This window comes from Empidonax traillii, unplaced genomic scaffold (genome assembly GCF_003031625.1).
Source record: "Empidonax traillii isolate 1590-97213 ecotype Southwest subspecies unplaced genomic scaffold, ASM303162v1 scaffold1566:size175904, whole genome shotgun sequence".
Classification (NCBI taxonomy): domain Eukaryota; kingdom Metazoa; phylum Chordata; class Aves; order Passeriformes; family Tyrannidae; genus Empidonax; species Empidonax traillii.
This window is the reverse complement of record NW_020956759.1, coordinates 18,466-44,601: the sequence shown is the minus strand read 5'-3', so window position 1 is coordinate 44,601 and position 26,136 is coordinate 18,466. Positions and strand designations below refer to the sequence as shown.

Sequence of the window (26,136 nt, the reverse complement as noted above, 5' to 3'; positions counted from 1 at the left end):
TAATGTCAAGATTAGACATTCTTTCATTCTCAAAAGTGTATCAGGCAGCTAAATGCTCTCCTCTACCATCAGTTTTAGATTTTAATTCCTAAGAATTTGGGGCATGATGTTTTGGTCTAATTTTCATAACTGCATCATGGTAACACCCAGCTGTTTGGGGTTCACTCCTTCTCTTGCTCAGGAAAAAAAAAAAAAAGGTCACTATTTTCACCTTTTAGTATTTGCTATACTAAGATATTATATCAAAACACTTCAAAGTGTAATGCCATGAACAGAAATATGGTGATATGATAAAGTGAATGGGGCAGTAACTTCTTGAAGGACATTGCTCAGGTCTTAAAACTCCTCAATCAAAACTTTGGTTCCAAGTGAAGGGGACCTGTCTAAGCAGTTCTTAGCAGATTTCACTAGTTTACTGCACTTAAATGCATTCAGAAACATCAATTAACAAATACATAGTTTCCTGTTCATTAAATAGAGCACATCAGTTTAAACAGGTTATGGCCATACTCTCAGCTCTTCCTTCTTCAACTATCACAGCACATCCCTCAGTGTTTGTATATTACATGAATTTCACTGCAACAAAGTCTGTGCAAGAAGTTTTTGGCACCAAAGTGGCACTGCTGCTCTGCAGCCCAAGAACAGTATGAAAACCAAAGGCAACTCGTATGAATGAATATTTTTGCCGTATTTTACAGAATTTCTTCGATCAGAAAAACATGAACTTTCAAGTGGTGGTCATTTTGAACAATTGTGCAACTGATTAGATTCTTCAAAGCGTTTATGCTTCCTGACACAGAATAAATCTGCTCTTACTATGCATTATTCTTACTATTCTTTGAAAACTGCCAACACTACAGGGATTTTACAGACATCATGTATTACACCAGACAGCCAACACGAAATACATAATGAATTATTGTAACATAACACAAAGCACATTCTAAATATGAAACAGTCTGATCAGTATTAAATCATGTTACTGATGAATAGTAACTTCAACTACCCATGAACCGCAATCTTCTTTCAGAAATCTACTGCTTGGATTGTTCCATTGTTGATAGAAAACGTATAAAAGCTAATGAGAAAACCTTTCAAGCCCTGACACTCAACATGTGTTGAGCAACCAAGGCCCTGAAAGCCCCACACCTACCATTTTAGTAATTGTTCCAGGACCATTACATTTTATCTTTGTTTTGCCCCACGTCCTGCAATGCCATTTTGAGAAATACATCTACCCTGGTTACCTTGGCAGCAGGAAGGTGGGGAGTAGGGGGTGTCTGGTTGGGTTTTGTTTGAAGGCTTCTTTTTTTGGGAGTTGGGGAAGGAGGGGAGCATTCCTTGGTTTGAACAACTCATGGGTAAGACAGCTTTGAAAACATGTTTTTACGAGGGTTTTTCTTTTTCTTTTTACCCTTGACTGGTGAGAAAATAATTTGTGACTGCTGAAATAAATTGCTACACATGTAAGTTCTGATCAACGCATCAGGAGATGCCACAACCCTAAAGATTAATTGAACACTGAATAGAGGCTCTAAGACACTTGGCACACAAGAGATGTGCAGAGGGAAAGTTGACAGGAGCAGTGAATACAGAGACAGGTACTGATGAATATTAACCCCTGTTGAACAAGACTATGAAAAAAAAAAAATCCAGCAATATAAACTGTCAAGGACTCAGCCCGAACTTAAGGAACTTATCCTTTTATGGACTCTTCTATCATTTCTCTGCAGGATTAGTCAGTACTTGTTATATTTGATCTGATCAATCAATCACAGGTTTATCAGTAAACAGACCCAGACACTTACAAATAGGATGTTTATACTAACATTTCAGAAACAACAGTACAAACATTTTAAAGAAAATATTGACAGATGCAACAGTAAGAGTGGTACTGACAACTTCCAACTTGGCAAGTAAACCAAAAAGACACACCTTCCCTGTTCATTAATAAAACAGGTTTTTGCATTTTCAATTACTGAAAGAGGGTGCAAGGACTACATCTGTCTGAATCCCTTGCTCCCTTTTCCCCCAAAGATATCCTAGTTCCAAGCAAACCCCGTCTGTGCTCAACTATTTAAAGCATTCAGCCCTCTAGGACTGAAACAGTTCTCACAAAACCACTAACAGATTTCAGACTACTCAGAGCTCCATTACTCTGACTGAAGTAATGTTTGTTTTTAAAAAGATGACCACCATCATATATAAGATCAAAGAAGAAATGATCAGTAGCTGATTCATGCAGTCACATATTGATATGAGTAACTAGCTTGAAAAGTTCTGTCCTCTACTATCTTCACTAAACTATAGCACAGTATCCAAACATTCCAGCAAACACTAGTTTAAATTTCTTAAACTCTTAAAATCCCATAGCATACTACTGTCAACTACTTTCCAATCCGGGTGACTCTCTTTTCCAGAGATTTATTGTTTCCTATTTTAGAACCAAGTAACTGCCCTACAGCATTTAATTCATTCAAGTCTGAAAGTTCTCTAAGAAGGGTTTTGCCTGAACAAGCAGAATTTCTGGTACAGAACGTTTTGTAGCATTTTCTCCAGAAAAAGCCATAAGGGGTGTGACATCTTTTTCCAACAGTGCTTGTTCACTCATATGTATAGTGCAGTGAACTTAGGATGTTAATGGAGATGTTGACATACAAAGTCCATACAGATATTACTTAACAGCATTTTAAGAACTCATTCTAGTTATTCCAAACACATGTCCCAGAATCAACTTAAAGACTTTATCAAGTAGAAAGTTTCAGACTCCTAGTGTTAGCAAAAGGAACAGGGTCAGACAGTGCTGGCTACAGAAACACATTGGAGTGCCAGTCACGCTACGCCATGAAGGGCAGGATTTGCAACAGACTTGAATAACTAAAAAGAAAGTGGAAGAGTACTCTCAGGCTTTGGACTGGTCCAGCTCACATTATAATTAATGACTGTAATTGAATTTCAGAAAGATTTGCACATCTGTAGCTAGGAGAAATCCTTCTTTCTACCACATAGATCTTTAAAAAAATCAGAACTCTGTCACTACCTTTAAAGGGGAAATCTGCAATGAAAATTGCTAGTAGGTGAAATTCTGCCCTTACCAAACACACTTAAATCCACATCAGGTATATCAGAAGTAGGAAGGTATGAAGCAAGTCAGTGTCTCTGAGCATCCTAAAGCAGAGGGAAGAACCTAAAGAATAAGATAGGGCCTTGGTGTTCTCTTCATCAAACACCCCCGCCACAAAGGTGGGACAGGGATAATCAAACACTTACGGCCTGAGACTGTTTAAACAGTAATATGCTTGATGGTCTCTGACTCAGAGAACTATTATATCCAAGCCCCATTACATAAGTAATGCAAAGTAGCCAAGGAGGCATGAGATTGTCCTTAGCAGAGATAAAGTATAGCAGATGTTTTACCCTCAACATGCTCCAGTGTTCTGTACTTGCTCTACCCTGAGTTATGCATGAGCAAACATCTGTTGCAATTGTTTCTCATTCATTAATATGGCAATACTCATTAGAATCACTTCATTACCAATTACCACCACCTTCAGCAAGTGAGGTAGAAGCAAAATTGTTTACTTCAAGGAAAGTAAGCAGGCAAACTGCTTATTTCAAGGGGTCACTACTCCACTGAAGATTACTGGTATCGGCTTTCAGACAATGCTCAGTACCATGATCTGCACTATCCTAGAACAAAACATCCGTTCATCTGCCATAAAAATCAGTATCCTCACAAGGAAGATGAGAATTAGTTTTTCATCCCATTTCCCTAAAGTAATCAGTCCACCACCAGACTTGTGAGTAAGAAAGACTGCCTGGATTCCAACCACTGATCTGTCTCCCGAAAAGGTGTCACCAATCATCCTGACATCCTGTTCACCTTCCAGATCTGCCCAGTGATGATCTGGTACTTGATAAACACGGATGCAGAAACTGAGTCATTTCTTTTAGAAAGGAAGTGAAAGAAGTGAAAATGCTATCCAGAGCTTGAAATCCATGTCAGTTTTAAGAATATAATTCTAAATATATCTATTTTTTTTTGTGGTTTAACCTCTGTTTTAAGAGAAATTAGTTTATTCTCTTTGTGGTTCACTTTGATATATTTTACATTATCTGACAACACAGGCTTGACTGAGATTAATAACTTCTACCAGTTAAGATGATTTCACCAACTAGTTTTAGTTACTGTACATCTGATTGAGATTTCATTAAATTGAGGTTTTAAACTCAAGGGCAAAAAAAGTACAATCACGTTGGTTGATACTGACACAAGAAAATGCCTTATTTAGAATCTGGAGAAAACAAATGAAACAGAAATAAAGGATTCTAGCTCCATAAGGATTTCTCTGCTACAGATACGTAAGAAGTAGCCCAGTACCAGTCAATCCAATTAGGATATCATGCTGCATATTATGCCCAAAGATCAGGGGCAGACCATAAACTACAATGGTTTGAAATGAACGCCAGAATTTAAAATCTGACATTTCTACATTAAAAAGGGAATTTTCTATTAGCTGGGCTACATTGGTATCTCTCAGAGGTGAACATTTTATAAAAATCAGTTGAATAGAAGGAAAAACAATACACTTAGAAAAAAAGTTCCCTAGTGTTTAACTCTTAACTTTGAAGAACAAAAACACATAAAACAATCCATGTTCCCAAGGAAAGACAAAGTAGTGAGAAAATACCTTGAAATATTTTAAAGACACTGCTGAGCAAGCATGTTAAGTGGTTACAAGGTATTTTGCAGGTTGTGTATCCTTGAAAAAAAATACCACTAAAGTTGTAGACAACTGCACACAGTTGTGAAAGTAAATGTTGCTCTACAGCAGTGCCAAAATCTTGTGCCAATTTGATTCTTTTAACAAGAAGCTCAGCTGAATCCACTCTGCAAAACCACGCAAAAGCAACCAGCTCATACCAACCACTGGAACCTTTAACTGAAGCAATCTGTACTGATGCACAAGCCTCTTTTCTTTTCAACTCTTCTTTTACATTTAAGCTGTAACTTTGTAGAAATTAAAATAGATGTAGATAATGAAGAAATGTAAATAATGAAGGTGAGAGTAGTTCTCATACTAATTTACAGTATAGTTATGCTTCTTCCCACTTCCACCTCATTTTTTTCTTTGTTCTCATTTTTGCCTGGTTTTGGAAGGCAAGCAGGACCAGCTTTACTGTTTAAATAGAGATTCGTATCCACCATGCAGATATCTCGAAATATTTCACATGCATCTTTGTGTTGTCTTCCTTCTCTCTTCTTCTTTGAAAGCTTCCGGTTTAGCTAAACTCCTGTTTAAATGTCATGCCAGCACCCTCACCTCTACTACTTATTCCCCTTAACAAGGCTACCAAATGAAATGAAATTGATCACTGCACTACTTAGTAGTCCCCCCACTTCATTTACTAATTTGAGACATTCTAGTAATGTTAATCTTATGGACTAAGAGGAGAACAGACATACTGAATCAGGGAATTTCTAGGCAGAAAGCCTCTGGCAAAATCACTGTAATGTTAATTACTACTCTTGTCTTCCACGGCATGCATAAGACAATAAAAGTATCATGGCCTATCTGATCTTTCAGGCCTGTAACTTTTCCTAAATAACAAAGAACAATCTGAATGCTGGATATCTCAATAGGCATACAGAATGGACATCTAGAAAGCTCTCCAGCAACAAGTAATGGGATTTTGTTTCCCCCATGAATTCAATAGCAGCAGTGGAGATTACTTCCATGAGTCATTCTCCTCTCTGTCACACATACATCAAAACACTTCTCATACCAGCTGGAGGACTGGAAGAACTAAAGCAAATACCAAATATCATATAAGGGTAATTGAGGCATTGACTTCTAATTCTAAGATTTCCTAAATCCTATGGTTTCCTATTGTAAACTATATCAGAACAAACAATGACAATAACAAAAGAGAGCACAGGATGATAATTACAATGTTACATGCAACTCTGACCACTTAGATTATCTTGCAAAAAACTAGGTTGGCATCTTCATTACTATCTATCCAATCCAGTACACATCAGCTTCAGAAAACCAAAATGATTTATATTATTACCGCAGAAGAGATTAATTACCTTGTTTACCTCTGCCAGCCATTTCACAGATGCTTTGAGTCACATGTTCTACATTACATTAAATAGTTTCCTGCTTCCACTCGAGAAACTTCAGCTGGCCAAAGATCATCTTGGCTGGAAGAACCTTAATTCTGGTAAAAGACTTACAGCCTACAATCCTTTTTTTTTTTTTTTTTTTTTTTAATTTCACAGAGAAACTACATTGTCTTTACTTCTGAGAATACTTTCTGGTTCACTTTGTCTGTTCTGCCTCCTCCAAAAACCTAATTATGTCCAGATCATAATTTAATTCTGCACTTCTTGAGATACTCCCCCCCAGCAAACTAACTCTACCCCCTTCAACATCAAATTACAAGAATTCTTTGGAATTTTCTTTCCTTAATTGCGTTTATAAGGTATCAGGGGTCAAGTTCAGAAAGCGTTTAAAAAGACAACTGGCTTGCTCAGTTGCACCCATGCTACCTCCATCAGCAGAGCCCACACGCTGATCGCTTCCTCCCCCCATGTGGCACCAGGGAGCAGCACCAGGACGCCTGGATTCATGGATGAGCTCCAGAGTGAGTGTGACAGTACACACACACCTGTGCAGTTCTTTGCTAACTGATCATAAAACCAGAGCTGCAAACCTACATATTCATTTTTAGGGATGAACACAGTACACACTTTTAAAAGATAAACCAATAGGAAGGGCTACACATGAGGAAGTAGGAAGAAAGGAGCAGAGAGGATGTGTGGGTGCATTTGGAGAACCATTAGCAAAAAGGTCAGAGATGAGGAGAAATGGATCTTCAGATCACTTCTTATTTAGCAACAAGATGGTGAAAGCCTACAGGAAATACTTTACCAATATTGTTTCTAAGAAAGTAACATCTATAGAGTCATCAACTTTACACTACCACATGTCAAGGAGTTGTTTAATTAGCATGACATCAGCTGGACACACCCAGCAGAATTTCAGACACCCACTGTGAAAAGTGTGGGTGGCCAGGTACAGATGAATTCAACAGATAATACAGCGATCCGCTCAAATGGTACAAATGTTTACCAAGCAACCAAAAGATATTGCCACACAGCCAAAGTTCTAGGTGTGTCACCACCCAGCACAGCGGCATACAACACACAACTGTCATAGCTGCAACATCTCGTACAGAGCAGCACAGAGCAGCTACAGCCTCGCAAAGGAAAAGTAATCAGTGGCGCCCATACAAAAATCATTTTTATCCTTCACTTGCACCTCTAATTGTTTGTCTGCAATGGCAGAACAAAAAGTCAGAGGCTATGAGAACTAATTTTTAGTTAAAAAGCACATGTCTACAGTGAGTCATAGTCAAATCCATTGTAAATGCAGTTTTCTTGTTCAGTGCCTAATTCCCCAATATGAAACATCTTATTATCACATACAAATCAAGGATGGGAGGCAAATTAATACAGACTTAAGAAAACAGAAAATCTCATCAATAAAAAGTTGGGGAAAAGTCTGTGTTTTTCTTCTTCACATTATTTTTCTTCCATTACAGTAATTTGATGGGGGGCAAAGTATTTACTAAAACTTTATCTAGTAGTTTTCCCTTTATTTTTAATAAAAATTATTAGTTCACAACATAACGAACTGGCCACTCACATCTCATTTAATACAGCCTCCAATACCTCTATGCAACTGATTTGAGTTCATCATTTTCTCTTGCCCATGCACTTTTAGGAGCATGCTCAATTCCAGTGCTCACTTCTGGGTCTCTATAAAGCTGTTATGAAAAGGGTGGAAGCCCTTAGCTTCTGCACAGACCTTTCTTTGCAGGTATCAAGCCACTTTACAAACGCAAGTGTTTCATTACCTCTATTTGATATGAGAAAAAATAACTTAGATTATACAATTTGTTTAACCAAGCAGAACCAGGACTTTAAAACATCTCATCTTGTTCCTACACTTCAGAAAGAAGGCATTTAATGACACAGAAACCATGCATTCCCAGGTGAGCTCACAACATGACCAGTGCTTTAATGCAACTTGGTCATTTCTATAGGTAGGAGAAACTTCTATGGAAATTCCTTTCATAATACTGGACGTGATTTCTTGTAGTTTTCAATATATAAACTGTAGTAATCAGAATTGTGCAGAAACCAGTCAACAGGCAATCTATTTCATGTGCCCTAATTTTTTTTTTTTTTTTTAATACACAGTTTCTGCAAGCTTATTTGTGTGTGTGCTTTTTTGAGGCTGGTGGGTGAGAGGAGGCATTTTGGAGGTGTTAATATTCAGTGATATAATCACAGCATTAAGGGATCTGGACAACCCCCTTCCAAACTTATTTTGTTTCATTAATCAGAATTACAGTGGTGAGGAACTAGTTAACCACAGCGCTTCCGAGTTATTCCCTGTGTGTGGGAATCACCCCACATAACTTTAGCCAGGTAACTTTCAGATAGGTAATTTAAGGGAACCAGCTGAGTGTTCCTCTCTGTAAGGACAAGAGCACATACAGAGACAAATACATTCCAGCTGGACAATCACACCAAAACGTGGTAGCTTGAAATGTTCATCTAAGCCACGAGGTAAGAGTGCTGTTCTGCCTTAATGTGTATTTTTGTGCAGGCTTGCACAAAAAGAGTTTTTTGAATATCCCTTCCACATCCATTCTTTGTCAACACTATATACACAACCCCAGACCATCCCTAGTTCACTCTGAAGTAACACACTATTCAAATATATTGCAGCATTACCAAGGCAGTCTTGGGCAGAGAGTCCTCCATTAAATGTTCTCTGCTTGTTAAACTAGACATGGACAGATATTCACCTACGTCCACTTCATCCAGAAATATGTTTTGTATATAGCATAAATATCCTTATTTGATTTACAAGTTACACGAAATTCCTTATGCAAGTACAGGAAAGGTCAAAATCCTTCTGAAAATGTAACGTGCAACTCTATTTAGAAAAATTCTTTTTTATTAAGAAAACCTTGAGAGAGAAAAAAAGTAGCAGGTTATTAACAGCAAGAAGGGACCCTTCGGAAAAACTAAATATATGTCCAAGTGAAGGTAAAGAAACACAAATATTTAAAGTTAAATATATAAATATCAAATCATTATCCCCCACTCTCCAAATATTTGAGAAGCAACTTCTAAAAGGCATCAATAATTGAGAGTCAATTATTTTCATTTGTTTTCATTTAAGGAGAAAAATCTAGGATTATAGAGATAATCAATTATCAGGACTAAAAAAATAAAATAAAACATGTACTCAAAGAAACTATGACAATGGCATAAAAAAATGAGCATTCTGCTTGTGTGTACTGTCAAGGAATTTGAAAGACATTCCCAAGCTGAAGTCTTTCTTCTGGGGAAACTCTGATGCTCCAATTTCGAACTGAAGTGTTAAAAGAAGTGGTTACATAACAAATAGACAAAATAGAAAGTAAGAAATCACTAGAAACGGATGGTATTCATTCAATTTAGAAGCAACTGAAGGGTGAAATAGCTGGTCTAGTACCTGTGGTGAATAACCTCTCATCAGCCTTGTCACCCACAGATGCCCAAATGGCAAATGCTTCAGGGGAGATACAGAGATCTGTAGTCTGAAACACCTGATGCCCATGCCACGCAACTTAGCAGATCCTTTAAGAGAAATGTAGAAGTAGGGGTCTCCTGGGCAGCAATAACAGGTTGGGACACTGCCAACACAGACTTTGTAAAGGGTGAGACAGGTGATGGGCCAAATGGGCCTTTGGCCTAGATGGAGCTGTCGCCTGACCCAGTGTGTTCTTCTAAAGTAAAGATAATACCCTAATATGCACTGGAGAACACCACACACATTGCCTACCTGTGATATAACCACAGGTGTCCTTCGTTCACAGATATATTCATCAGCTCAATTTCAGTTGTAAGAGGAAAAAAGGGTTCTATCCTCTTAATTCCTAATCTCAAATAAAGCTCCCCTCCATGCTACTTGTCACTTGAACTTCAGGTTTTGTTGAGTTTGCAAAGATGTGGTGGAACAAAATAAATTCACTGACAAAAGAATTATTAGAAACTTTTTCAGTTGTTTGCTTAAGTACTGGCTCTCTAATGCCTCCAAGAAGACAGAGACAATTAAATGTCTCATTACTTAAGCTTCAGCTCAGAAAATACAGGTTAAAAATGAGTTAAGCTGGGTGAGAAGGTGATAATATAAATATATTCACCACATAATGGTGCTAATGACACTGAATTTCAAAAATTGCAATTTATTTGGTATTGGAGAATTCATATAATTTCTCTATAGTATCACTTACAATTCTACATTCGCAGCAAGAGAAACAGCAAGACAACACAAACCTTGCAAGTACTCTGATTATCTCTGCTTAAAATGGATTATTCTGAGAAAGATTAGAATATTTTTTTGCCACAAGACAAAAAAGTTTTGTACAAAGTCAAGCTGTGCAAGAAAGCACCAGTCACTGATCTGTGTTATTTGCAGGCACAGCATGTCTGCTGTGATTTGTCAAAACTAATTTTTCAGTTTACAGATTGAGCAATACTGAGGCTTTGGTATTTTTCCAAGACTCTTGGGCAGCTATTGACCTTCCTTCTCATCAATGAAGACCAATGTTAACAGTTTCATGGCAAGTTACATCTCTGATTCCTGCACAGGCTCTCTCTAATTAACCAGGCCAAATGATAGTCTAAATTGAAGCCACCACTAATTACATCTAAATTATCTTTTACCTGCAATGCAATAATCACCAAGTGCTTTCACACACATATTTTCATTATTTTCAAATGTATAATTCCAGATTCTTCATAGCTAGATTTCAGGGCTTTTTAATACCAGGATCTGATGGACAATAGAAGGTGACTACAGAGAGTGGATGAGAAAAATCAACTTTAGTAATGTCTCAGAGGAAAACCATTGTTTCTCCTTTTTTAATGTTTTGACAGTTCTAACACCTGAAGGACACACAGCACATACAGGTATCTTGGGGTTACACAGGTCTGCTCTAAGCTGATACTAGCCTTAAGGCTGAGCTTCACATACCATTTGGTGCACATACTTACAAGCTAAAGATACTTAAAAACCTGCATATAAAATTCTCTCCACTCTTGATTCTGAATCCTAAGAAATTTTTTTAAAGCTCCGATTTGTTACAACTTAGCTGTGAATTCCCATCTATTATAGAGGAAAAAAAACCAACCAAATAAAATAAAAAAACCACAAAACCACATCAAAAACCAAAGAAAACAAACAAAAACACCCAAAACCCCAAACAAAAACCCCCACAAAACCAAAAAACAAAGTCCATTTGTTTTGAAAGGAAACTAGTCACTAACTTAAAGTAGGTGAAGCTGGCTCCAAAGTAAATTCAACTTAAGTGATAGTTGGTTTCCTCACTAGCACAATTGAGATGTGAATTATGACTGACGTGGATAATTTGTTAATTTCAGTTTACAACAAAATACAAATTTACTTCTTCAAAGTTCTGTTTTACAGATATTTATAAATTGCTTATTTGCTGCATTTGTGTAAACTGAGAACTTCCAAACTACTACTGCTGTTACTTACTGAATTTACTATAATTTGGTTCTGATTTAGTAATCAAATTAGTCAATAAGAAAATCTAAAATTAAGCTATGTATACAAGAAATATCCTTTCTGGACTACAATTTTTGTTCAGTTACAGTAAGTTAGTTTCTTTCAATAAGCTATAGTCACTTTTAAATAGACAATTGATTGCTCTATACTGTTAGTTAGAAACCAGCCACTCCTCTCACAAGCCTCATTAGTTCCCTCTGATTTCATCTTTGGTTTCCCTCATGTTCCACATTAACTCCTGACTTGGTCAAAAGAGAAGACGGGGGAGACTTCTCTAGCAGCCTTTATCTTCCATTGTCCCAAATTCTCCTATCAGAGAGAACTGAAATGGTCATTATGACAGTCTTCCTTTGGAAATAATTTAGCAAACATCTATTATATCTAGATAATGACACATAAAAATGCTAACAGAAGAGGGATTGCTATAACAAAGGTAAAGCCATTACTCTGTATCATCATTTTTGTTATGTTTCACATTGATAATGAAACATTCCCCAGAATACCACTAATAATCTGACTTTACAAGGCATGGCTCACTTTCAGACTTCTGACAGAATTAGTAACTTCTGGAGCTCAAATGGTACATATAAGCACATATTCCTCTGAATCAAAGAGAGGGCTCCAAGGTTCTTACCACTATGCGGTTTATTTCTCTGCCTCCCCATTTTGTGTGCTGAGTCTGACCAGGCCATCAAGGCTGACCCATCTACACAGTGTGGAAGGTAAAGAAATTAAATAGAGAGATTCAGAGGCTGCTACTAAAGAAGCATTGCAAAATGATCTCCATTTCTTTCTCCTTAAGAGCACCTCTCATGGTTGGTGCTGTTTTCTCCAAACTTACCTGTTCTTGGAGGAATGAAGGTGGTCATTATCTAACACAAGAACCTTTAATTCAGTATTGTGGCCCTGTCTCAGTAATTCCCTTGCACTTCAGCAGCAAGGTCAGCACAGCTGCAGCAGGTTCAGAGTGACCTAAAGGGTCACTGCAGCACAATTCTGATAAAAGACCTCGGTGCCTGATTTAGAAGGGATTGAACATTTGTTAACTGTGCTGAGGGCCCACTATCCCTACCCAGCGTACAAAGACACCCACAGAAGAGTGCATGTTGGTCCATGTGGTCAAAACATCAGAATACTCATTCTCCCAGCTCTTGCTGTTTAATATAAAAGGCAAAATTGTTTCAGACAGAGAAGCCAGAAACCAGGATTCCCTATTTTTCCCATATGCTCACAAAAAGAATCAGGAGTATCCTGATACCATACCTTCTCAAGCTGAAGGCTTGCTTTAAAAGAGAGTATCACTAACTCATACTGTATCAGACCCCTGCCCATCAAATCATATTAAATAAACTGTAAGAATACATACTGGATTAGATCCTAGGATTATTACATTGACAGACAGTAGTCCTGGATTTGCATGAAAAGAGATTATAGCTATTTCTAGGCAAGAAAAAAGCTGAGCAAAGGAGTTTCTTACTGGTATATTCACATTGTGAGATTTAGGCATCTCAGTGCCATGTAATTCCTGAATCATGTGCCCATCTGGTTTATTAGATGCATCTCTAGATCTCTTTTGAACAGTCCATCAGGTTGCATCATTGAGAGCACAAAAAATGCTCTGAAAATGAACTACACACTCAATACCATCTCTCCTCATAGATTTTGTTTTCAGGATGAACAAAGGGTCTTAGATACAGCTGTGATGTCTAGAGAGTCCAGGCATCTCTGGGGTCAAAGGACAGTTGAGACAAGACTTAGTATCACCAGAGACACAACAACCTTGCTAGTGCCCCTTGCACAACATTACCTTACTAACACTTCCTTTGCCCCACCTGAAACTGAACAAAAGACCTTCCTCCATAAATACAAATATGCTTTGCCAGAATGGAGATTTACACATTTTTTATCACTTTAAGAATTTCAAAAACAAATCTGAGTTTAGTATGGAACAAAAGGGTTTAGGCTTTTAGCAATTATATCAGCTGAAAATTTCAGCTGCAGCAGTAACAACTGTATTGCACTGCTGCACGAGTCAAGGTTCACAAAGCGGAAGGATAAAACCTCTTATTGAGACACAATCTCCATCAAAACTATCTTGTGCAATAAAGAATATCTACATCACAGGGAGTTTCAGCAAAATAATAGTTTGTCTGCCAGATGTGTCCATATGGCAGCAACAGCTGACACATACAGCTACAGTGAAGAACACATCACCAATTTAAAGCTGACTACAAACAATGCATCTTATTAAATCATTCATCCCTGCAGCAGTCGCACCCAGTCCTGTTTAGGGAGACACCTTCAACATCCCATTAGGTATATGTCACAAGGGAGGGCCTGCAAGAGACTCTTGTCAGGATAACCCATATAGTTCAAGTGTAATTTGTGAGATGAGACAATTCTTTTACACATCACCACTACAGGTTTTACAAACAATGGTAATTTTAATACAAAGAATGCATCACCAGTGACACATAAAGGATTTTACAACTCATCCCCAACTTCCATCTAACAGTTCCATCCCTTAAAGCAATGCCAGGTTCTCTATATTCGCTGCAGTGCAGTTTGCTGAACTTCTCACCCATAACTATTTGATTTTTTCCAGAAAGTTTGTTCACTGGATGTTCCTTTTCTCTCAGTCAGTCCTTTGTCTCCTCCCACCCTGACAGTAAGAACCCAACTGACAACACTAAAGTTCTATCACAACTCCCCTATTTGCACTACAGAGCTAGTTCCCAACATCTGCCAACATACAGCTTGAAAAAAGTCCCATGTATTAGACTCTCCATATCTCAGCTTTAAAGCCTTTTCCTTTTTTCAAACAGGTCAGGAATGTCTGAAGATGACTGACTACAGTTGCAGCACTGATTCTCTGCAGAACTCACTAAAGCTCTTACAGCTGAAATGAGCACACACCATGGCAGGAGCAGACACCTGCATCTCCACAGTTTCAATTGCAAATTATTTACAGTACAACTATTTAAAAAGAAATATTACTCATTATTGTATGTATCTAACATTTCACTGCAGATGCAGCATGGGAATTGTTACTTTAAAATAGGCATAGACACATGCATATTCTTTGTACTAGCATTAGTTCTATACAAATTCTGCTCGACTTAACTCAATAAGAAAGCAAACCTATTTGACACCTGTGCAAGATTTCTTTGCAAATCAGATAAGGAACAGTACGTTCCACAGAGTCCCTCATCCAGCCCAATTTACTTCAATTGTCCCATCATCTTTCTCCACTTCAATCCCAGAAAGTAAGTAAAGTTAACGAAGGGCTTTGAGCTAGTAACAGATGTATAGAAGCTAGAGATGATGTACAAGCAGAATACAAGTATAAATAAGTGAATACTAAGGACAAAGTCACCTCTCACTCTTTCTTTTTGAAGGCACAACATCCACAAATGTATGTTCTCAATTACAGCAAACTTCACTTTGACAGCACACAAATCAATACTGCAGCCAGGCTGTAACATAAACCTCACAGAGAAGTTCATCCTGAAACCTATTAGCTTTAAAGTAGTTGGGTTCACATACAAGTAACAGTGGTACTGCCACAATAAAATATACCACAGAAGGTGGAAAAGTACTGGAGGGTTAGGGTGTTAACCCATAACTGGAGGATTAAACAGGATGATTGAGATAGTTGCTGCCCTCAGGTGACAGCCCCACCCTTGTGGAGGGTGCCCTGTCCCTTCCAACAGAGTCAGTGACTGGCACAGAAATCCACTTGTAGACCAACCCAATTTATAGTCCAAGTAAACAAGGAGCACAGATTCAAATACCATTCAGCCATCAGTGGCTGGCAGGAAGGATGCGAGAAGGGCAGAAGAGACAGCAGCTGAGTTACCACCACACTTCATCCATCATTAAATGCACATGAGGCCATAAATTTCACCCCTCCTACCACAACAGTGGTGTCCAAACTTCAATCATCCCTGCATGTTGTACTCTCTTACTGTCCAGTGTGATTGGAATTGCTTGCTCCAAATACGCCAGCAAACCAGTTTATTAGGGCAATACTCACCAATAGGTGATTTTGAGTGAATATTGAATCTGCACACACCATCAGTGAAAGAAAATGACCCACAACCATCAAAGGGACATGACATGCATCCCTAAAAACACAAGACATCACCAACTTAGTTCTCTTTTTGCTAATGGCTTTGTATCTACGCTACAATAAAAATGTCAATTCCAAAAGGCTACTGTGCTCACTAATATGATTTCTCTAGCACAGGGCAAACCCAATTCAATTATGTCATAAACTGCAGGAACAATATATTTTCATATATTCAAGAAAGAGCAGCAAAACACGGTAACCAAAGCTAGACTCCAGCTTCTACACCGGGAGTCAGCTTGCACAGACTTCAAAGCTTCAAGTGGTGTTGTATAACACAGATAAATGCTGCTGTCTGCTAGTCACACATCATCTAACAGTGGCAACAGTAACTTCTTATGTTCCCCTACTTTTGTTTAAATTCTTAGTCAGTGACCAGAATTCATAACATCGGTAGTTCTACCACTACTGGGATGTGCTGACTAAGCTGGACCTATTTCAGAATAGAACTGATGTCTAACAAAGGGGTCTTCTGGCAAAGACAAAGTACTGGGACCTGTTAAACTGAGTTCTGTGGCTGATTCCAATACAGAATTCAGAGATGCCACACAAACTATTGGAACAGGGCACTGCAGTCTAAATGAGAGTGAAGAGAACAAAGAGATGCAAAATCAAACTACTAATCCCAGTTCCACCAGTCTCACACACAGATAGCCTCTAGATTACAGTACCTTGTGAATAAAACTGATCTGAGGAGAATGGATTCCTCCCCTGATTTGGCACACAACTCATCAGCAGGTCACACAAATTTTCAGACATCGGTGTCTCACTTTCATGGGAAGATGTTTCAGTAGAACTGGTTATGCTATTTTGCAATTAAATGGTGTTCTTTAATGAACCCTTAACAAATTAACAATTAATTATTTTTAAAGTTAATTTAAAGTTAATTGTGCTGAATTCCTTGAGTTGTAATCTCTCAAAATACAATTTTTCCATTGTCCTAAGCATCTTACTACTACATTTTCAACTCAGAGAGGTGAGTTAGGTACAAAGACCAGTAATTTGAACACTTAAATTTTGCTATGCCAACAATATATATCAGGCACGCCAGCTTCCCAGAACAGGAACTATTTAAATCTGAAAAACCATGAGCACCCAGAGTGGTGAGCAAGTGGTACAACTTTGGAGATGGCACCTCAAGATGGGAACCAACTGAAGAAAGTCAAGAAAAGATGAGCAAATCCAAGAAGTAGGACTCACAAGGAATACTAAACTAGCAAGGATTTCTGTATCGAAAAAAGAGGACAGGGAATTTGGCTGATGTTAAAGGCCATTTTAAGAGGTAAGATGATAGGTCTGTTCTCCCTATCTATGGAGACAGGAGAAGCTCAGGGCTTAAGTGCAACAAGGCTTGTGGACATACAATAATAGTCTAATAGTGAGATAAGGAACCACAAGAATAAACCAGACAAGGAGGTTGTGGAGTCCCCACTATTTAAGGCACTTAAGAATACATTCAGCTTATATCCAACATAAACACTGGTGACCCCCTCCAGGGCAAAGGGAAGAATGAATTATCTGATCTCTGGAGGACTTTCTCAGCTCTGACACTTTGGGAAGTGAGTACAAGCACATTCAAACAGGCTGCTAAATGCAAGGTACATATCTACATGATTCATCTAGCACAGTTTGCCTGGTCTTCCCTCCTGCTTACCTGTTATGGAATCCTACACTCATATACCTGAAGTTCCAAAAACATCCCTTTGAACCCATCCATCTCCTACAGACCCACAAAGCTCCTGGCTCAGTTATAAGTGATGCATTGATGAGTGATTCTCAAGAAGTGATGGATGGGGTGAAAAATCTAATCAGTGGGCCTGGGGTAAGCACCAAAAAAATGAACACAACAGACAGCAGGCAGATTAGAAACCACACATAGAAACCACAGCCAGAGCCAGCAACTCAGCAGTTGCAAAATCAGCACTGTTGGGTCATGAAGCATCAACCACAGGCTGAATATCAAAATGTCCCACAGATCATCAATGGAATATGACAAATTGGAACATTCAGAATGGAGCATTCAGAACCTGCAGAATACAATACACAGCTATGAAACTGTTTCAAAGTTTTTTCAGAATCTCAAATTCAACTTTTTCATTTAGAATGTTTCAGTCTTTTTTCATTCACATCATGCAATGTTTTGACTCTGAATAGTAGCAACCAAAATTTTGTATCAGAGGAAATTCATCACCTTCCCATGCTAAGAAACAGTAAAAATTTGGAGAATTGTCCTTGCAATTGGTGATTATCTACTCAGACAGAGAGCAAGTAGCTTCTTAATATATTATTTATGTAGACCTTTTTAAAACAAATTTATATTCATCATTTTCAAAAAGGCCTCTACAATGACAAATGCTATACATATCCCCATAGAAGTCTGTTTCAGGCTTCTTTGAGTGTGGTTCATCTTGAAGTGTAAAATACAAAAATTCAAGAAAGAAAATCTCCACAGGATCACCTACAAAGACCAAGGAAACCTACCTCAAGTGCAGTGGAGGATGATGACATTTCAAAGATAAAAAAAATTAGTCATTTCTACAGCTAAAGTATCCTATTCCTTTGACTGTTGAAAACACAATAACTAGTGCACTGACTCAGTGACAAATGGCAGTTTCATAATTAGGGTGGAGCACACAAGCAACTATAAAGGTTACCCCAATCTGAGACTCTCACTTCTGCCGAATACATTTGAAAGCTCCAGATTCTGAGTGAGGTAAGCATAACCTAAACATACTGGGTGTTTCAAATCCTTGGATCTAACTTGGATACTTTCTTTTCTTGGCAGAGTTGATCTAATTTTACAGAAAAAAGCTCAACTCTTTTCATCTAGGTTAAGTATTAATCATTTCATTAACCATGGTCAGTAAACCAATGAAGAGTGTGTCAGATGTATTTTGAATTCTGAGGACTGCTATTACCTGCTTTGTTTACAGTTATTCTTCAAGACAACACCTGAGAAACATGGAACATTTACTCAATGAAAACCTTCTGAAGTATTTTACTCAATATGCTTTAATGGAGGGCAGCACCAGTGCACTGTCCATTGGGGGACTGAAAAACCTACTTCAGAATCAATTTGCACAGTACCTGAAGGTAAGTTACACTCTTATTTATTTACTGTGATTCCTATCAAATAGATAGGAGAAAGGAAATACAAGCAATGATGTTCAAGGCAGATTATTGTGCCAAAATGGTTTCACTGACTCTATAAATAATTCTTAAATAAGGTTTGCGTTATAAAACTTCATTTAATAAACAGTAGTTCCAAAAAAGATATCTAAGCATGGAGTTTATAACAAAGACTTATCAAACAAAATGCAAAAAATCTAAGAAGCTGTTTTGGGGAGGGTTTTTTATGGTTTGTTTTTTGTTTTTTTTTTTTTTTTTAATGTAAGCCAAATTTCACCTAAACTATTGCATCTAAGTCTTATAAAATATTTGTTGTTTCAGTTTAAATAATTAATCTTGAACCTAGAAAATTCAGAGAAGAAAAATCTATAAATCAAATAAAACAGTAGGACACATTTAAAAGCAAGAGATCTCAGCCAATCTAGAATAAGTTTCCACTATCACAAAATAAAAGAAGCTTGCCATTCCAGAAAGATGCCAAATAAAGAGATTCCTCTAGGGTAGAAAAACACTCATTTCTTGTAGCTGGAAAAAAAATCCAGGTTCTGATTTCATGTATATTCTCTGCCAAACCTTTCCTGAATTGCATTAGGACTCAATTTAGATTATTTTGCTAGACAAATCCCTAAATACTGTGTTTTGGATAGCTGACAAAACCAATTTTTGCTAAAGGTCTGAAATAAGTGGCACCCCAGCAGAAAAATCCAGTATTTTGAGAACTACAGTAATCCAATTTAGTAATTTCAATTATAAAGAAATGGCTTATTGACAAAACACAAAGGTTGGTATGGGTATTTCCCCTTAAAAAACATGTTAGAAATTATTGCCAAAAATTAATAGAAATGCGATGGCAAATTCAGAAATATAATGTGTTTTATATTAGTTGGAGATCATTTAGCACCATACCCATTTTGCTAGATATGTGGAAATGGAACTGTCCAGGAAAAGCAATACTGATGTTTTCTACCTGGACATCAGACATTTTCAAGCAACTGGTCTGTTTCCAAAAATTTATGGCACCATAATAAATCAACATAAAAATATAACAGGCCACTACAAAACACACATAGATATAAGGTATTAAAAAAGAAAACATTTTAAGAATTTAAATTATAACTTCAAATTTGGTTTATATTATTTAATTAGCCCAATTAGGGTTGTCATCAGAATAGTCATTGCATCGGGATGTTACATACACTCTTACCAGACACAACATATAAAAGAAGCTAATAATCTAAACTAGATTTAATATACTATAAAGATTTTTTTCAACAGTGAATACAGTATCCCTAACAAAGAGGGGGAAAGGGGAGGGAAAGAGACTCTCAGATCCTGGCCCAAATTGTGAAGAGACTGCAGTTCACCTTTTCAAATAGTGTATGCAGGGTCCAAATTAGTATCTAATAAAGGAGTGAGTGGTATGCATGTTAATTTTTCATTGGTGACTGTGTACATGATGCAGCTATTCCACCTGCTGTTCTGTACATTCCATATTTACCCCAACAAGACTGAAGTAACCTGCCTAAGTGATACCTGATATTTCCCAAAGGTCACCACATCTTTGTTAACGCTTTTGGCAGACAATAGCAAGCTGTACGTCCAGTTTAACCAGTCAAACTAGTAAATACAACACTACCAGGGTTACTTCAAGTAGCACTGACTATTACTGTGTCACTTCTCGGGAACATTCTTAATAGGGAAACAGCCATGGCAATCTACTTATTTAATTCTTCTTTTTTTCTTTAATTCTTGTCCTATAAAAAACAGGATCAGTTCTCACTTGATAACATAATTAAATCGTTGGACAAAAATAATGATGGAAAAGTCAGCTTTGATGAGTTTGTGATGCTTATAAAAAGGATAACTAACACAGGACAGTAAGGCACCTGCAAGAATGAATATCACTGCTTTGAAGAAGAGCCCGGCATTTGTTTACATTATTCGTACACCTAAACCCACAGATTTGTTATTATTTTAAACACATGGAATAAAGATTTAACAGATAACGAAGTATGTCTGCATTGTGTTTCCTGCATACTCACTAGCCACACTTTCCAGCTGAAATGCCTTGCAAGTAGTTCAGAACTATCTGTTTCTATTTCACGCTACATTTGAGGTGTCATGTAACAAACCCTGCTTTACCTGAGCAACTATTTGGACTTCTAGAACAATTCAAATCTCACAGTTTCTACAACATACAAAAAGAAAGATGTAGGAGGAGCGTTCCCTAGTGGATACCACCCAATACTCCTCCCAGTTCAGTTACATCATTACCATAAGACAACACTGCCACAGGGCAAACAGTTCAAACTTTTAGAACATGAAGTACTTATTTTCAGTAACAATGTAACAATGCCAAGTATGATAACTGCAACATTACATTAAATTATATTTATGTGAGTATGTTACTTTTTTTTGTTATTACTCCTGTAATAGGTAATTCTGTATATAAACTGAGGGATTGCTCTTGCAACTAAAATATTCATTATCTTTCTTTGGCGCAGCTTTAACCTTTTCGTTGCATGATTCCTGTGATAAAGATGTTTTCACACAACTAATTCATAGGCATTATTGTTTACTTTAAGAAGAAATTAGTAAAAGAAGAGAAATGAGAAGAATGAAAATTTTGAAGGCAAGTAATCAGTAGATTAGGCACTAATCCTGCTAGATAACTTGGAATTTTGGACAGAATTTTACCACCAGTATCCTCCTTACCTTGGTAAATTAATTAGATATCAGAGTTACTTCAGGATGTAAAGACTTGGAGTAACTGCAAAGTCTGTCAAGTGCATTCGAGACCACATACGACTGTGGTTCCTATCCCTGAATATCCCCTCCACGAAATGAGGAATAAAGTACTCCACACCAGTGATGCATGAATAGAAGCCTCAAAAAAATATTAGCTTAGACATGACATGAATGTTCTAACAGGCTCCCAGGCCATTCTTTTACAAAAACTTTAGTTGTTGAAATATATCTTTCCTTGGAAGAAAATCATAATATTTATTACTTTTCTCTTGTTTATGGAAAAAAAAACTCCATTAACAGCATGCTTTGATTTCAAAACTAAATAAACCACAGGCACATTTGCTTACTAAGCTACAGTAGCCACTTTACACACCTAAGTACAGTCACAGAATTTTAAGAGCTGCTTTTGCATGAGTGAGACATGTTCATTTATATCTCTTAGATAACCTTAGAAATTTTGGAATTCAATCAGGTTACTGAGATCCCAAATAGGAAATGTGGGTACCGAGAAACAAACATGTTTTAAGAGTGTCACCTACCGGTAAAATGTATTTCTGCATTTCTTGAGTATATAGAAAATGCAGTTTTATCCAGTGCAATAAATTCAGTTTCACGATCCTATACAAGGAGCAATAGGTCATGAAGAACAATGGTCACAATTAAAATTAGCTTTTTTAAATCAAAGAAAAAAAAAAAAGAAAAAAGCATTACAATTATTTCTGGAAAGTTTTGTTTTTTGTTGTTTTTTTTTTTTACCTCTAGAGCAGTACTAGATGCAGTTGCAATAAAACTGACAAAGAAAATAATTAAAAGGCTCATTAAAAAAAAAAAATCTAATTTTAATAATAGAGGAAGATGAGGGAAATGGAACAAACAAATAAGTCTTTGTCCATCCAGTGAATCCACCTCATTAGCAGTTCACAGACTATATAGTTTCCCTTTAGAGGAGTTATTTTTGAAATTCTCATTTGCCAAATTACCAAATTATCACTGGTATGAGAAAATTCATACCAAGCACTACGCTCAAGCAAATGCATTACTTTTTTGAACAGTCATCTTCCCGCAAAGAACACTAACAATTCATCTATCATTACTTTCCAAAAGGCTAGAAAGTAAAGCAGAAAGCTTAAGAACACTTAATGGGAACATCACCTGCAAATAATCAACCAAGATGAGATCAAGAACTTGACAGGTTGTACTCAGAGCTCGTGTACCTCCCTCATCTTCCCTACTGAACAACACCAGGCAATGCTCTAGGCTCGAGGAAGAGTGACTGGAAAGCTGCCCAGGTGACCTGGGGGTGTTGGTCGACAATGGCTGAACACAAGCCAGCAGCGTGCCCAGGTGGCCATGAAGGCCAATGGCATCCTGGCCTGCATCAGCAATAGTGTGGCCAGCAGGACCTGGGCAGTGATTGTCCCCCTGTGCTCACCTCAAGTAGTGTCCAGTTTTGGGCCCTCACTACAAGAAAGACATTGAGGTGCTGGAGCATGTCCAGAGAAGGGCAACAAAGCTGGTGAAGGGTCTGGAGCTCAAGTCCAGTGAGGAGTGGCTGAGGGAGCTGGGGTTGTCTAGCCTGGAGAAAAGGAGGCTCAGGGGTGACCTTATCGCTCTCTACAACTACCTGAAAGAAGGTTGTAGCCAGGTGGGTACTGGCCTCTTCTCCCAGGCAACTAGTAACAGGACAAGAGTAAACAGCCTCAAGCTACGCCAAGGGAGGTAAAGGTTGGACAACAGAAAGAATTTCTTCACTGAAAGGGTTGTCAAGCATTAGAATGGACTGTCCAGGAAGGTGATAGAGTCACCATCCCTGGAGGTGTTCAAGAAATGACTGGACATGGCACTTAGTGCCATGGTCTAGTTGACAAGGTGGTGATTGGTCAAAGGTTGGACTCAATGATCTTGGAGGTCTTTTCCAAGTGGTTCTGAGATTCTCCATAATTCTGATGTACACAATTACTTAATAATCTCAGTTTTTATTTCTAGTAAAAAGGTTCAAATTTCCATAGATGCAGACAAAGGGAAGCAAAGAAGGCCAAGATATTTTCTAAGTACTTTAGAAGAAACTATCAGCTTTGCTAAGTACAGTTCTGAGTATACCTGAATGCTTGGCAAATTAAGAAAGGATGTAAGTAGTTGCATATTTTATGGTGGCCTCAAGTTCCCCGCCAAGTTACATATTTCAACTTTTGTCTGTTAAAAATAAAAGGAACCAGTGCCCTCCAGTACTTTTCTTCTCCTCCTTGAATTTCCAAAGGAGCAGGAACTAAAAAAAAAGTATACTTCTTTGGTCCTTAACACACAGTGGCATCACAAGATATTATTGGTGCTGATACATTCCAATTGACTTTCTTGCATAAAGAAACATCTACATCACTTAGGTATTTCACAAGCTTCACTAATGTGCTTCTCTTTAGTTCATTTTTATTGATTATATAGAAATATCTAAACAGTTTACAGCACCAGATGGACTCTGCTAAGGCAGACTATTTAGCAGTTATAATTATTGGTAGTGCAAATTTCCCCCTTGGAATGATTTATATCTGTTTCTCGTCCAGAACTGAAATGTCAAAGATCAGATTAAGATGCTGAAATATGACTCGTAATAATCAATTTCAGAACCTTAATGCAGCTCAGAACAAAAGAATATCCATTATACACACTGCAAGTATACTGCTTCCCTTGTAAACAATGCATTAATCTTCTATGACACATACAGTCATTCCATTATTTCCTTAACTTTATGTCCACATAACTTTCTCTTTAACATATCTACTTTACATGCCCTTGAATGCAAACTGCAAATCATCCAGTTAGTTACAATTACAGAAACCTGGCACTCAAAAAGCTCTAAAAACAAAGATGTCCCAGAATCAGTCTTCTGTACTCTCTCTTCTTGCTAGCCAAAAAATTTACAGTAAGTGTTCAACATCTTCCACATTTTACAATATACTGCTATCATGAAATTGAACCCTCAATTCGAGGTGAAAGGGTATGTTTTTGCACAAATTCAAGAAAGAGGAAGGAAGAGACCTCTTATACGATGGCAAGGCCACAAAAGTTTACCTTTGCTCATCTGAAGACATCTCCAAATACCACAAAGTTTTAGAAGCAAGTCTCACACAAACTTTAAGGTCTTTAATTTACCTTCAAAAGTTCAGGCTAGGTTATCTTTCCAATGCAAATAAACAGCCTTGTCAAAAAGGTCAAATGCTTCAAAATCCTCCTATTTGCACATTTCAGACTAAGCAGACATGAAAAAAAGAAGTTTTACTTGCAAATCCCAGCAAAACACTTTTGAAGGAAGTTCATTCAGAAATAGTAGGTCACTATATGCAACCCACCTAATTTAATAGTAGAACAGATGTTTACACCTTATACCAAGATATTGCTTTATTTCTTACACTTTTCTGTGTTTTTTTCATTTTCTTTAAGACCCTTGTTCACTAATAATTTTTAAGTTTTACTACAATGACAACGTGATGAACTTCACTCAAATTCTACCATCAGCATATGATGCAGAAAGCCCTGCCCTATCTACAGCATTGAAATTTTTGTCAAAAGGAAGACTGTAAGATGAGTCAGTGGAGGGGTTTAGTGGTTATTTATGCATTTCATATAAAGGAAATACAAGAATTTTTCAAACCCTTTCCATTTAATCCTTATCTTTTTTTATATAAGTTTCTATTTTGATAAAAGCTTTGTGCTACACTTTTCAGCTCCCTTTTATATTTTATTCCCTACTAAAGCCAACCTAATCATTATTGTCTACTCCCCAGATCAGTTTACAGCCAAGGAAAATATCAGAAAGATTACAAAAGTAAAGCTAAGGCAATCCACAAAAGCGACCAGGTACTGGTAAGACACTATCAAAAAGAAAATACCTTTTCAAACAATATTAAATAGGGACAGCAGAAAACACCTCATGTCCTACCACATAAAAATACACAGAGATCTTAACTAACACAGAGTTAACTCCCTTTTTAACAAAAGATGTATGTTCACAAAACATATGCAGGAAAAACTGTACTTACAACAGGGTTTTTTGTGTCTGGATCAAATTCTGTAGAATTTGCATCTGAAACAGAAGTTCAAAGTAAATATAGTACATTTGTTCTACCTGCACTACAAACTCATAACAGTTCTGCGGCATTTCAGGGCTTGTCTGCATTTAAGCTACAATCGTGTGTTGAAACACATTCTGTACCACTTCTGAAGCAAGCACAGGAAGCATATGACCTCAGACACATCCCCTTTCCTCTTTTCCAAAATTCTTTCCTCTCAGCTCTTAGTCATAGAAATTCGTTGATGAGCTAAATCTCTTGATACTACTGCTGCAATGGTTCTGGTTTGTCTACTCTGGTTTGTCTCCTCTGGCTAATAAAAGCAAGTGAGAAAACCACTTTTACTCCTCACCACCTGCACACTCCAAAAAGAGACTAGAGGTGAACTGTAAGCACACTTTCTCCT

The 26,136-nt window shown here is 37.4% G+C and overlaps 1 protein-coding gene across 2 annotated transcripts in view; it reads right to left on the bottom strand.

The window, feature by feature from the left end:
- LOC114070462 (CTP synthase 2) overlaps positions 1-26,136 on the bottom strand; it is a 61,145-nt gene that overhangs the window by 18,533 nt on the left and 16,476 nt on the right. For both annotated transcript variants that reach the window (XM_027907897.1, XM_027907895.1), the window contains exon 13: positions 25,701-25,744. In XM_027907897.1, coding sequence (XP_027763698.1) covers positions 25,701-25,744 — 44 coding nt within the window. The remainder of the gene's footprint in view (positions 1-25,700; positions 25,745-26,136) is intronic.